Here is a 14,452-nt window from a genome sequence, read left to right as displayed (position 1 = left end):
AAGAGGGGGGTTTATTCTCCAAAGCTCAAGCTGTGAACGACACAATGCGACAAAGACCCGTTTCTAATGAACCACTGTTCTTGTGCTGCTATGATTAGACTTAATACACTGCAGCTGTAGTCATGCCCAATGTCACACGTGTCTTCCTCTCCAGCTCTGCAAAATTCAGCTTGGAATATTTAGTAGCCTTTCAGTAAAGTGTGTCAGGGAAATACGTGCTCTAAAATGTCAACATAGGGGGGCAGTGTGGTGTAGTGGCTTCCCTAAGTGGGTGATACCATCCACCAGAGGGTGGTGGGATTACTTGAAGGGGCACCAAGAGGCAAGGAGATGCTAGAGATAATGACTATTAGACTTTGAAAAGGTGGTATCACTGAATCAAGTTCATTCATTTTGCTGAGTTAGTTAAACTAAATGGAATTTAGAATAGAAGTGCAATTAATAGTCACTGTTTTGAATTTTATTGTGCTATCATCTTCCTTGGTAGGTCATGCAAACCACTATTCTGAATAAGGCTTTTCAAAGGGTAAGGTAGGGGGCACTGGTGATGAATTTATGGGACCAAGGGGGTGGGTGTCCTGAAAAGTTTGGGAACCACTAGGTTAGAGGGTCTGACTATGGTCTGGGAGAGGCCAGGATTCAAATCTCTGCTCAGCCGTGAAACTCACTGGGTGTGACCTTGGGCCAGTCACTGTCTCTTAGCTAAGCTACCTCACAGGGCTGTTGTTAGGATAACAGGCAGAGAAGTTGGAGAACTGTGTGGAGCTCCTTGAGCTTGTTGGAGGAAAGGTGGGATATAAATGTAAAAATAATGAAATATAGAACAAACAGCCTATCAGCAGAATAAAACACATTCAAGGGGTGGGGGTAAATTCTCCAGAACGCTGGGCAAAGAAATACCGTATTTTTCGCTCTATAGGACGCACTTTTCCCTCTCCAAAAATTAAGGGGAAATGTGTGTGCGTCCTATGGAGCAAATGCAGGCTCCTTGGCTTCAGCGATAGCAACGCAAAGCCTCCAAAGCGCAGAGGGAGCGCTCCCTCCCCCCTCCGGAGGCTTCGCGTTGCTTTCGCTGAAGCCTGGAGAGCGAGAGGGGTCGGTGTGCACTGACCCCTCTCCCTCTCCAGGCTTTAGGGATAGCCACCTGAAGCCTTCGGAGCGCAGCGCGAGTTCCCGCTGCGCTCCGGAGGCTTTGGGTTCCTTTTGTTGAAGCCAGGAGAGCAAGACTCTCCTGGCTTCAGCAGAGAGGGAGAGCTGCGCAGCGCCCCTTCAGCCAAGCGGGAGGAGAAATGGAAGGGGCTCCGTTTCTCCTGCTGCTTCGCTGAAGGGGCGCTGAGCAGAGAGGGGAAGAATTTTTTCTCTTGTTCTCCCCCTCTAAAACAAGGTGCGTCCTATGGTCCGGTGCGTCCTATAGAGCAAAAAATACGGTAAGTCACAGCTTGGAGAAGAGAATATTTCCCAGCCTCGGACTTCTGCTGCCAAAGAGCCTTGCCAATGGACCATATTTGGTGGTAGCATAATCAGCAAAACCCTCCCAGGTTCAATCCCCAGCATCTTCTGGCAGGTTTGGAAAAGACCCCTGTCTGGACAGCTGCTGCCAGTCTGTGTAGACAATACTGGGCTAGATAGACGAATGGTCTAGCTCAGGAGGAGGCAGCTTCGTATGTTCCTACTTGGAGATGGAGGTGGGGAGCACGGGTTTAAAGTTCATGCTTCTGAATCCAGAATAGCACCTCTTGGAGATTTTTAATCATGTATGATGAAATTTAGGCTGCAGGAAAGGGAGAATTATGAACTGGAGATCACCTGGGTGAAGTGGGGTCAGAATACCACTTACAAGTAAGCCTGCTTTTTATGTGGCATGATTAATGCTCATTGCAGGCAAAGAAAAGGGGACAGAAAAATTATGGATGATGACCCAGCACTTGTAATTACACGGAGGTGCTTGCTTGGCTAATTGGGAACAAGTACTGGTGTGTAATACCTTTTGAGCCGCCAATCTCTCTTCTCTCATTCTCTAATTAACAAAAAATCCCTGCAGTGTAAGAAAGGTCCAGGAAGAAGGAGGAGGAGGAGGAGGAGGAGGAGGAGGAGGAGGAGGAGGAGGAGGAGGAAACAAATGGTATGGGGACTCCATTACTTGCGCCATGGCAGGATTAGTCTTCTCCAGAGTGTCAACACAGTTCTATGAAATATGGTCTATTCCACTCCACAACGAAATGGATACACAGTAGATTCAGGGCACATCACACCATTTGTGGGAGCTGGAATTTACTGTAGTTCCCATTTGCAGAGTATGCAGAAGGCCATCCCTAGGTCATTTGACCCTTTAATTAGCAACAATGGAGGCAGGGTGCTTCTGGGTGCCTGTCATCAGAAAGAACAAGAGGGGAGAGTGCTATTGTGTTCAGTTCCTTCTTTTGGGGTTCCCTTAATGAGCATATGGCTGGTCATCATGACAACAGGATGCTGGCCTCTAGCCTGATCCAGATAGGTTCTCCTTAGGTTCTGTATGCTAACTCCAGTGTTGAAGGCAGTAATGCTTCTGAAAAACCACTTGCTGGGAGTCACAAGTGAGGAGACCGCTGTTGCTATCACTTTCTGCTTGTGGGCTCGCCATTGAGGCACCTGGTTGGCCACTGTGAGAACAGAGGGCCTGATTTGGTAGGCAGGGTCTACCTCCACTGTGAATGCCAGTTGTTGGAAATCACAAATGTGGAGAGTCTTTCTGTTTCTGCATACGGTGTTGCGCTCATGTCCTGCTACTAGAACTTCCATTGAGGCATCTGCTTATCCATGGTGAGAGTAGGATATTGGGCTTGATGGGCTCCTTTGGCTACATGCAAAGCCTCCAGGCCTTTTCGTCTTTTAAAAGAGGCCTAGGACCCTCGTACTTATGGGACTGCCTCTCCTAGTATGTCCTGCAGAGGACCCTAAGGTCCATGAATAATAATAGTTTAAAGTCCTGGGCCCTAAGGAAGCCAGACTATCCTCCACCAGGGCCAGGGCTTTTTCAGTGATGGCTCCGACCTGGTGGAATGCTCTGTCCCACGAGACTAGGGCCCTGCAGGACTTGATCTCCTTCCGCAGGGCCTGTAAGACAGAGCTATTCCGCCTGGCCTTCAATTTGAATTAGCCTGATCCTCTATTCCCTTTTCCCTTTCCTCTTCTATGAAGAAACCCTTTCTGGGACCCCACATTTAAATTCTTCCCTGATCTCCTTGCTGGTCCTAATAGGACCAACTTGGCCAGTTAGCCCCAGTGATCATTTGATGTCTACTGACTGGGGTCCCCCCCCCTCAAACGACCCCTGAATTTTATTGATATTGATGCTGCATTTTATGTTGTATTTTATACTGTTTTATGCTGTCCTTAAGTCGCATTTTAATCAATGTTTTATATTTGCTGTTAGCCGCCCTGAGCCTGGTTTTTAAACTGGGAAGGGCGGGGTATAAATAAAATAATAATGATGATGTCAGGGCTGCCTCAGGTCTCAGCTCACAAAAGACCAACGCCAAGTTCTTCTTATATACAAGGATGTTTATTGCAGTTCATAGATGGTTCCATCACCGAGGCGTGCAGCCCCCACGTCTGTTAGCCTTAGACCGTTGAAGTCCCCTCTGAATCAGTCCCTCCCCTGCACCAGTTTAAGAGGCTTACGCTGCTCCACCTCTTTCTCTCCTTCCTTTTCCGCAGGGTCTTTCTGCCCGCTGGGGTTCCGCTCCTCCTGGATTCCCCTGACGCTGAATCCCCAGACTGCTCTTCCCCCCTCCTGCGGGCTTTGGGACCTGGCTCCTCCTCCGGGCTCCCTGTACTTCCGCGCGCCTCCACATTTGAACTTGGCGCGCGCGCCCAACCTCTAACTTTCCTTTTGACAGTTATACTACTCCCTTCACTGCCCTCCTCCCCTTCCGGGATGATGGCTTGCTCTGACCCCTCCTCTTTCTCTGCTGCCGGAGCTGTTTCCCCTGGCACACTGGAACCTCCCCCCCTTCGCTGCGCTCTGGAGGGGAAACTGGCCCTGATTCCCAGCTGCCGCTTTGGTGTCCCCTGCTGGCCCCCCGCTCCTGACACTCTCCCCCTGGGGCTCCCCTTGCCCTGACCACGGGCGCCCCCTTCTGGGAATCCTCTGATTTGCTGGAGAGACTCATAGAATCCCCTGCGTCATTGTCATCCTCTTCCTCACTGTCCTGGGATTCCTCTCCATCGCTCTCCATTTCCTGCCTTCCCTGTGCCTCCGTCCCTGTACCCCTGACAGATGATGATGATGATGATGATGATGATAATAATAATAATAATAATAATAATAATAATAATAATAATAATAATTACTATAGTAATAAAAAGATGTGTTTGCTGAGTTTTAAAAAACAATAACTTACAAACCATAAAGGAACAAAGAATGACGGTTGTGTGGGGCATGTTATTGCAGTTGAGATAAAATAAACAGAAGGTGTAGTACAATTTTGCAGACATCCTAATAAAACAGATTCCACAAAGGAAAGCATTTTGGAAGTAAGAGATACAGATCGATAAGGTAGTCTTACCCCATATGCCCCCACTCAACCACTTTGATCAATGTAACTGGCCTCTTACAAGTGCCACATAACGCTCATTCTGCATTTGTAAGAAATCAATATTTAAGGCAGAGTATCAAGCAGTATACAACTGTTGTGTAACAATAGTAACAATAATGACTGAGTAGTGGCGTTCCCCTTCTCCAAGAAGGATATCCCACATGGATGGCAGACGTATCTCTGGGGCACATCTGCATGAAGAAGACGTCTGAAGAAAAACTCTGAAATGGTTTTCTGGGGAGTCTTTAAAGACCTGTAGGGCCTTTGGGGGCAGCTGCCACATGCCTGGTTGCTTTGACAACCGGATATTTATGCATGAAGTGGGATTTAGTGTACAGCTCTGCCATGCAGATGTGCACTGACTTGACCAACTGGGACATGGCATCAAGAACCAGCTCTTCAATAATTAAAAGGAAGTTGTCAAGTTCTTCAGGCCGAGAGGGTGACTGACGGGCCCTGAGATTTCTATTCCACCTTGCAGTAAGTAATTCCTCATCATTGCCTCTCTATCTCCAGCCAAGCTCTGCCTTTGAAGGAGTGCTCTTTGGTGTTCTAGGAAACGAAGCTGATTAACCCTCTGCTCCACCTGAATAGCCAACTGAACAGGCAAGCTTAGGAAATCAAGTTGACTTAAGGGTTGGCCCCTTGTTTTCCCCAGAAGCATTCATCTACATCTGTCATGGCCCCTGGAAAATTAATCCTCAGCAGTAAGAGTCCTCAAGCACCTACAGCTCTGAGGAAGAGATGGATCGATGCCCAGAAGGCACTAGAGCTTGCTGCTATTCCCTGCGCCCCGAGGAGGCAGCTCTACCACCCATCTCTGATGGCTCATCCACAGACTCCTCGGGATCGACAGAGTCCGGAGTAGAGATCCCACTACTGGAAATCCCATTATTTCAGATGAGCCAATGGATGAAGAAGGCAGCACCAATCCTTTAACTGAGAAGAGGAGCTTTGGTGGATGGATCCTTCAGTCAATGACTTAGCCTTGCTTTGAGAACCAGTCCGTTGCTGCAGGGCTTTGCTAAAACAAATGCTCCTCTGCAGGAGCATTATCCATGGTCCTGAACTCACACCTTGGTATCTCTCAATGGTGCCGATTCTTGCCTTGCCTTGGGAACCAAGAATAATTGAATTCCCCTTGTCTAGGACATCACCTCTCCATGGTGGTGGACATGTACTCTGAAGCTAAACACAATTCAAAGTGCTGGTGTTGACCTTTAAAGCCCTAAACGGCTTCGGCCCAGTATACCTGAAGGAGCGTCTCCACCCCCATCGTTCTGCCCGGACACTGAGGTCCAGCGCCGAGGGCCTTCTGGCGGTTCCCTCATTACGAGAAGCGAAGCTACAGGGAACCAGGCAGAGGGCCTTTTCGGTGGTGGTGCCCGCCCTGTGGAATGCCCTCCCATTGGATGTCAAGGTGATGGACAACTACCTGACATTCAGAAGACATCTTAAGGCGGCCCTATTCAGGGAAGCTTTTAATGTATGATATTTTAGTGTTTTTTGGTTTCTGTGGAAGCCGCCCAGAGTGGCTGGGGAAGCCCAGCCAGATGGGCGGGGTACAAATAATAAATTATTATTATTATTATTATTATTGTATGAGAGAGCGAGAGCGCTACCCCCTGATAACAAAGTGCTTTTAAAAAATAAGAAGAAAAGAATGGTGATGATGCCAAAGCAGTTTGCAACTGCCTGGGTCATTTGTTTTGATGGGGGAGGTAGTTTCACAAACTCTTGGGTCCTGGGCTTCACCCACAAGGGGCGGTCCGAGTTCTTCACTGGTTATAAGCACCTGGTTGGCCACTGTAAGACCAGGATGCTGGACTATATGAACCATTGCCCTGATCCAGCAGGTCTTCTCTTACACTGTTAACCCCAATAATCCTTGAAAGTGGTTCAGCATTCATCAGAAACGTCAGGCAATGAGGAACTGCATTATTTGTTCAGGAAATTGAGTCATGGAGGATCTTAAATTCTGATCTCTTCCTGTATATCTAGCACAGTTGACATTTTCTTCTACCATGCAATGACATGAATTTGGTGTCATTCAGAACATAAGATGTGCCAAAAGGCCCATCTAGTTTAGTATCTTGTTCCTCACAGTGGCCAACCAGATGCCCCATTGAGAAGCCCACAATGAGGACCTAAGTGCAACAGCAGCTATCCCCATTTATGATTCCCAGCAGCTGGTATTATTATTATTTATTACTTATTTTATTATTAATTGCATTGCTATCTCACCTTTTTCTCCAATTAGCTCAAGGTGGTGCACATGGCTCTCCCCATCTTCATTTACGGTAATCCCCATAACAACCATGTGAGCTAGGTTAGGCTGAGAGGCAGTGTCTAGCCCAAAGGTAACCCAGTGTGCTTCATGGTTAATTTGGGATTTGAACCCTGATTACCCATGTTCTATTCTAGCACTCTAACTACCACACCACACTGGCTCTCCATAAGGCCCCTTACCATTGATGGCTTTAGTCTCCATGAATACAGAGGCTCTGAGTAGGAACCAAAAGTTCATTCTCCAAACCACTTTAACCTGCATATCAGAGAAGCAGCATTGATCTCATATTTGCATTCCTTACTTGTCTTATCCTGTTTTTAAAAATAACGTAAAGCAGATGTTCTCATATTTCCAGGTCTTCCCAACTCTTATTCTTAGTAGACTTAACACTTTCTCTGTATCTCCCCACCCTTTACTTTCCAGGCCATTCCCTTCAGAGGAGACCACAGAAAATGATGATGATGTCTATAGGAGCCTGGAAGAGCTGGCTGAGTAAGTATCTATCAAATAATGGATTCTGCCATAGGATTTTATTGGTTCCTGGTTTCATTTTTTATTTGGGTATAGGAGTGGGGAACCTCAGGCCTATGGTCTAAATATGGCCTTCCACTCCCCCCTCTCTTTTCCTTGGATTTCCCCAAGCCACACACTCTTCTCCCCACACCACATCTCTTCCTAGCCCTGCTTCACACCCCCATGAGCATTTGTCTTCTTCCCATACACCTTCTCCAGAGTGACCCAAGGACCTGATCCTCAGTGGCTGATTCAACTCCTTTCGCTCTGCTTGGGCAGCTCTAAGATGCTGGAGACCGGGACCCAGTTGTAAAAATAGTAGCAGGTCTCTAACCTGCCCCCTCCTCCAGGACCCCAGATCACAATGACTCTGGTTCTTCCTTCGTTCCTGAGTTCTTGTAGTAGAGAGCTGGAATTGCAGATTTCAATGAGAGGAGAAGCCAAAAGTTACTGGTGTTTCGGCAAGAGAGAACCCCTGTCCCCACCCATCCCGGTCCCCTCTTTCTCCCTGCTATGCAGCCTGGTGGAATAGCTGCTGTGGATGATGGCTGAAGTAGGAACTTGATGAAGATGTTTCTCAGCAGTGCTAGCTGATTTGCTCTCCTGCAGATCAGTTCCAGAGCTGAGGGTATGAAATAGTTTTCCAGGGCTGACTGCCGTAACTTATATGAAGTTCCCAGCATTCCAAGCCAAACTGTGTTAGGTTAGGTCGTGTGTGTGTGTGTGTGTGTGTGTGGTATCCCCCCACCCCACCCCTGCCAATGCTGTGTCCCCTACAATAACCCAAGTGACAAGCTGAGATGCGCTGCTTCACCCACGGGCTCTGCTGTGTGGTGCGGCAAAATGCTAAAACGATCATTGCTGGGTTGCTATATAACCAGAGTTGACAGCCCATCCCGGTTGCTGTCCTTTGCAAAAAGAACGGGTTGCGATGCACGGAAAGGGGGATACTGCAAGTGACCAAGCAGAGGCAGCAGCATCCAGGAAGTCCGTAAACACACACACACAGGAGGTTCTTAAGCTATTAGCAAAGGCTGGCTTCACATGCTGCTCAGATCTGCCACTGTCAAACAAGCAACTGAAATTATTTAACGGCAGACTCATTGATCTTACTGGAGTGGATTGGTTTGCTGCAGGTGTGAAGAACCTGCATCCCTCCAAATGTTGCTAAACCACAACTCCTACCATCATCCCTGGCATTGCTTGCTGAGGCTGATGGGAGTTGTAGTTGCACAAGATCAGGAATGCAGAAGGTTCCCTGCCCCTGGTTTTCTGCAAGCGTAGCCCTCCAGACCTCTCTGTCTGGCCCTCATGATTTGGGAAAAGCCATGTCCTCTGTCCTGGACAGTCATGGAGAATGACTGCCCGGGTGATCTCTCTCTTCACCCCTCCCCACTTGTGTCTTCCAAGAATGGGGAAGGGTGATAGCTTAGTGGTAATGCACCTGCTTTGCATGCAGAAAGTCCCAAATTCAATCCCCAAATGGCATCTCCAGGTGGGGCTAGGAAAGGATTCCCTGTCTGAAATCTGCTGCCAGTCAATGCAGCTAAATGGACCAATGGTCTGACTCAGTACAAGGCAACTTCCTATGTTCTATTCAATTCAGCCTTTTATTTAGAACCACGAGTACTAAAATCATTTTTAAGGCCACAAAGCTCAGGAGCAGAGCATCTGTTTTGCATCCACAAGAGTCCAGCTTCAATCCCCAACAGCATATTCATGTGGAGATCCCCTGTCTGGAATCCTAGGGAGCCACTGCCAGTCAGTGCAGGCAGTAGTGAGCTATATGGACCAATGATCAGATGCAATATAAAGCAGCATCCTTTATTTCTGCATTCCTCTGAGCCAGAGATGGGATTGAGATAAGGGTACATCCAGGGGACCCCAATGGTAGGAGTAAATATAAGCTTCATCATGGCTGGCCAGTGATGTGACCCTCATACTCCCTAGATAATTGGGGCAATTAGGAGACCATCATTCCCCTAACAAACAGCTAGGGAATGGGTGTGACAGAGAGTCTTCTCTCCAGCCAACGCTTTCTAGCTGTTTTTGTTTTTAAACATCTCTCGCAGAGCCTCAGCTTGCAAGGCAAAGTGCCATTTTTCACTGCAAAGAGAGCTGGTGGCGATGGAGGAGGAGGGAGAGAAAGGCAATTTCTGCCAGTGCCCTCTTTAAACTCAGCAGGAGGCCAAAGCTCACATCCCGAGTTCAAAGCCAACCTTTGCTTTCAAAGCCAACCTTTGCTATCAGAAGTCGCTGAGTGCCTGCTGCGGAAGTTGCCGGAAGGTGTGGGTCCCCACATTGGGGTTTGGCAACTGCTGGACAGAATCATAGAAGTGCAGAGTTGGAAGGGACCCAAAGGGACCCTACTTCAACTCCCTGCAGTGCAGGAATGATGGCTAGGAGACAGAATCTGGAGACTAAGCAAATTTGATTTCCCTAAAAATGCTCTTCAAAAGCCCCCTTCTATGAATTCTGGATATATAGCAGAGTTGGGGGAAACATAAGCCAAGAGAATGAATGCAGCTCTCTGGCCCTTGAGAGTGTTCCTAGGCCGTTCCCCTTCCCAGACCACATCCCCCATGAGTCCTACTCTGTTCCCTCCTCAAGGACTTCTGCCACCTTTATTGAATGAATGATTGATTACAAATTTTATTGATTTAAAAATAATAATAATTACGAAGCATAAAGTGTTGTCTTCCAGTACAAAACCATGTGCAGATGGTCAGCCTTGAACTATGATAATGCCTCTTGCTTGCCTGTATGGAGAATAAAGAGGCAGCATGTTATTGTTGTTGTTGTTACAATTTATTATTTGTCCTTCACCCTAAGATCACAGGGCTGGTTAAAAATCGAAACTCAACATTAAAAACAGCTTAAAACTGCTTAAAATAACAAAATAAGGTGCATCCTAAAACACACATACCTCAGGTGCTAAAGACCAAGGTAAAGAAGCATGCATTGGCCATACATTGACACCTCTGTGGGAAGGGAGGTCTACAACTTAGGGGCCACCACAGAGAAGGCCCTCTCCCCCTGGTCCACCCTGCCCCCAGCCTCTGAGGGTGGAGGACCTACGAAGAGGGCCCCCTGTGCCCATCTCAGCATCTGAGAGATGTTGCTGTGTTGTGTGTGCATGTGTAGAAAGCTCTGGCTAGGACACGGCTAGAATGTAGCCTACCATACAAAGCCAAGAGCCACATTTGTTGCTCTCTGTCCATGTGTGCCCCTGGGCCTGCCCACCCTTGGCATGCTGCATGCAGAAGGTTGCCCATCTACAAGATTCATTTACCGTATTGGCCTGAATATAAGCCGCACCTCCCCCCCCCATATTCCAACCGTGAAAAGTGCAGCTTAAATTCACGACCTTACAAAAATGGGCTTTTTTTACAATATCGCTGCTGAAACAGACATATGGTAAAATGGAATTGGTGTAAGTGCCTGCGGAATTTTAAGGGAGCAGCTTATATTGGGTTTTGTCTTTTTTTTTCTCCCCCTCCCCAATTTTTTTTTAAAGGTTCGGCTTATATTCGGGTACAGCTTATATTCAGGCAAATATGGTATATGTTTAACCATTTGGTTTCCCCCCTATATACATAAAAATGTATGGCTGTCATCATGCTGCAGTTCACGTAACCACCTTTTATTTATTTAACATTTTCTGTGTGACTTTTTGCACTTAACCATGAGCGTGGCCTGCTCTGTTTCTTTTGATGCACTAAACAACCCTTGTTGGTTTTGTTCCAGCGAGCACGATCTGGGGGAAGACATCTACGACTGCGTCCCATGTGAAGATGAAGGGGATGACATCTACGAAGATATTATCAAAGTGGAAGTCCAGCAGCCCATGGTGAGGGCATCATTGAAGGCCTGAGCATGCTCAAATGACAATGGAAGGAAGGGCCTCAGCCTCATAACTTTTTGGGGTGGTCCCCTTAGCTACTGTTTTTAGAACTGAATATCAGGAGGGGAGCAATCTGAATAGAATGGTGATGGCGGTGGGTAGCCACTTGAATGATTTGGGGGAAGGGCCATAGCTCAGTGATAGTGATAGTGTGGATCAGTGATGGATAATAGATCAGTGATAGTGTGGGTGCTTCCACACTAAAATACTGTTTTCTTACCAATGCAGAATGATTCTTATGTGCCACTTGTAATGGGGTGTGTGTCTCTTATTCCCATCACTAATGACATACCCACACCCAATAGTTTTTTTGTTCTTCTTTGAAATGCACCTTCTTCCTCCCTCTCTTTGGGGTCATCCTGCACACTAAACCTTCACTTCTGCTGCTTTTTAGATGGGGAAACAAAACATTTTGGGAGGTCATCTGGAGTATGGGGAGTGCCTTCTGCAAGGGGGAGAGAGAGTGAGTGAGATAAATGTGTAAGGGAGGCATAAAAATAGCAAGCAGATGACAACCTGCCCTGGCTAGCTGTCACATCTTCTCTCTTGAGGCTGAGAAAGTTGGGATGTATGGGTGGCTCAATTAGCCAGCTGCACGTCCTCTCCTGAGAGTATTTTTAGATTCTGTCAAGTGTTGACAGACATTGCCCTGATATTCCGCTCCCTGGGGGGCACCTTTCCCCCTTTTTTGAGCGGTGTGTTAAAAGTCATGCAAAGTCTGCTGCTTTCAAAAGTGAGGATTTGGGGGCTTTTCAGTTTATAGATTGTGGATGGAGAGAGTAGACAGAGAAAAGTTTTCCTCTCCTCTCATAGCACTGGAACTGGTGGACATCCAACGAAGCTGCGTGTTGGAAGATTCAGGACAGATAAAGTCCTTATTCACACAGAGCATAGTTAAACCGTGGATCAGACAAATTCATGGAGGAGGAGAAGAGGGCTTTTGTATGGCTACTAGCCATGATGGCTCTGCTCTGCCTCCAGTTGGATGTATCAATGCTTCTGAATACAGTGGTGCCTCGCAAGACGAAATTAATCCGTTCCACGAGTCTCTTCGTCTAGTGGTTTTTTCGTCTTGCGAAGCAACCCTATTAGCGGCTTAGCGGATTAGCGCTATTAGCGGCTTAGCGGCTATTAAAGGCTTAGCGGCTATTAAAGGCTTAGCAGCTATTAAAGGCTTAGCGGATTAGCGGCTAAAAGGATATTAGCGGCTTAGCGGCTTAGAAAAAGGGGGGGAAAGCGGGAAAAAATCGGAACACTTGCAAGACGTTTTCGTCTTGCAAAGCAAGCCCATAGGGAAAATCGTCTTGCGAAGCAGCTCAAAAACGGAAAACCCTTTCGTCTAGCGGGTTTTCTGTCTTGCGAGGCATTCGTCTTGCGGGGCACCACTGTACCAGTTGCTGGAAACCGCAAGAGGGAAGAGTGCTCTTGTGCTCAGGTTCTGCTTGTGGGCTTCCCATAATGGGCATCTGGTTAGCCATTGTGAGGACAGGAAGCTGGGCTAGATGCAACCCCTATGGCATGATCCAGCAAGTTCTTCTTTCGTTCTTATGAGTATCCCTAAGACATATTAGCAGCCTTTGCAAGCCTTTGTAACTTATCCCCAAAATGTGCAGCAAAAACATTTTTAGAATTCCAAATGAAACGGGTGATTTGTGATGCAAAATGTCCTAACCCTTCTTGATTTTCCCTGTGTACCCCATCCATGCTTCAGATCAGATACATGCAGGTAAGTGTTCCCGGCTATAAGTGAAAAGAGTTTTTATCCATTGCATGTGCCATGGTGCCAAGCCCAGGTTTGCATGCTTGGAAATGGACATCTCAGGTGCCTTTTGTGCCTCATTTGGAACATGCATAGATCTGGCTATTTATTTATGAACTGATTTTTTTGTTTTTGTTTTTGCCACCAATAGGTTACAAAGCAATTTACACCTCAAAAAGTAAAACAATTCATTGGTTAGCATAAGATAGTATTAAAACAAAACAAAACATTCATTCATACACTTAGAATGTGGTAGGACAAGAAGGGGCTGCAGTAGAAGCTCCAGCACACCCTGCAACTGCCCTCTTAGCCACAAAGTGATGAGGGTAGCTATCATTTTCTCCCTTAAAGAGCACATAAAGTTGAAGGGGGAAGTTGGCAGAGTGACCCTCTTTCCCATTTCCTCAAGTAACCCTATATGCTCACGGCTGAGATTAATTCTACTGGGTCCAACTTTTACCCAGATCCCTTGGGAAAGTGGAGTGTGTGCAAGAGAAGGACTGGTTTTGGAGGGTGGGGTAGAAGTGACCAGAGGAAATAGTACCCAGAGCAGTCCCTCCAAAATCCAAATGTTCCCATGGGCCTAAGAAGGTTGGCGAGTCCTAATCCAGGAGCTGCTTCTGGGAACGTCCTGCCCCATGTGTGTCTAGCTAGACAAAGCTACTGATGATGGCATTATACTGTGGTCTGATAAGGCAGATTCCTTCATTCCTATTTTAACCTTACTGTATTTTCAGTGAAAGAACCATAGCTCAGTGGTAGAGCATCTGTTTTGTATGCAGGTGGCCCCAGTGCAATCCCCAATGGCATCTCCAGGCAGGGCTGGAATTACGCCCCCCCCCCCCACCTAAAACCCTGGATTGCTGCTGCCTGATAGCATAGGCAGTCCAGTGGTCTGGCTTTGCATGAAACAGCTTCCCTTGTCCACCTGAAGGTATCCCTAAGTTCCATTCTGTTGAGTTCAGATCAAAACGAGCAGCTTAGACATGCTAACATGCCAGTGTTTATGTTTTCCCCTCTAGAAAATGGGCATGACAGAAGATGACAAAAGGAATTGCTGTTTGCTAGAAATCCAGGAAACTGAGGCCAAATACTACAAGACTCTCGAAGACATAGAAAAGGTGAATGTCAAGTGCAAATTGCTACATTACATATGTCAGTGCATTTGACGCTTGGGCTCTACGACGGGGATCTTACAATCAAAATTTTGACAATAGGGAATAGGTCTAGGTATGACCTTGTGGGCCAGTCTCTCTTTCTCTCTCCCCCCCCCTCCCCCTCTCCTTCCTGTGGCCTAACCTACCTATGCACCACCTTAAGCTCATTGGAGGAAAAGGTGGGAGATAAATGCTGCAAACAAACAAGGAAAGGAAGGAAGGGAGACTTTAAAACAGCCAGACCACCCTCCC

The 14,452-nt window shown here is 47.1% G+C and overlaps 1 protein-coding gene across 5 annotated transcripts in view; it reads left to right on the top strand.

Annotated features, from left to right (window-relative positions):
* The window catches only part of VAV2 (vav guanine nucleotide exchange factor 2), a 158,150-nt gene that overhangs the window by 106,856 nt on the left and 36,842 nt on the right, over positions 1-14,452 (top strand). For all 5 annotated transcript variants that reach the window (XM_081178709.1, XM_081178706.1, XM_081178707.1 and 2 more), the window contains exons 4-6: positions 7,291-7,359; positions 11,128-11,230; positions 14,066-14,164. In XM_081178709.1, coding sequence (XP_081034835.1) covers positions 7,291-7,359; positions 11,128-11,230; positions 14,066-14,164 — 271 coding nt within the window. The remainder of the gene's footprint in view (positions 1-7,290; positions 7,360-11,127; positions 11,231-14,065; positions 14,165-14,452) is intronic.

This window comes from Podarcis bocagei (assembly GCF_964188305.1).
Source record: "Podarcis bocagei genome assembly, chromosome: Z".
Lineage (NCBI taxonomy): Eukaryota > Metazoa > Chordata > Lepidosauria > Squamata > Lacertidae > Podarcis > Podarcis bocagei.
The sequence above is the reverse complement of the archived record's forward strand: the minus strand, read 5'-3'. Positions and strand labels throughout refer to the sequence as shown.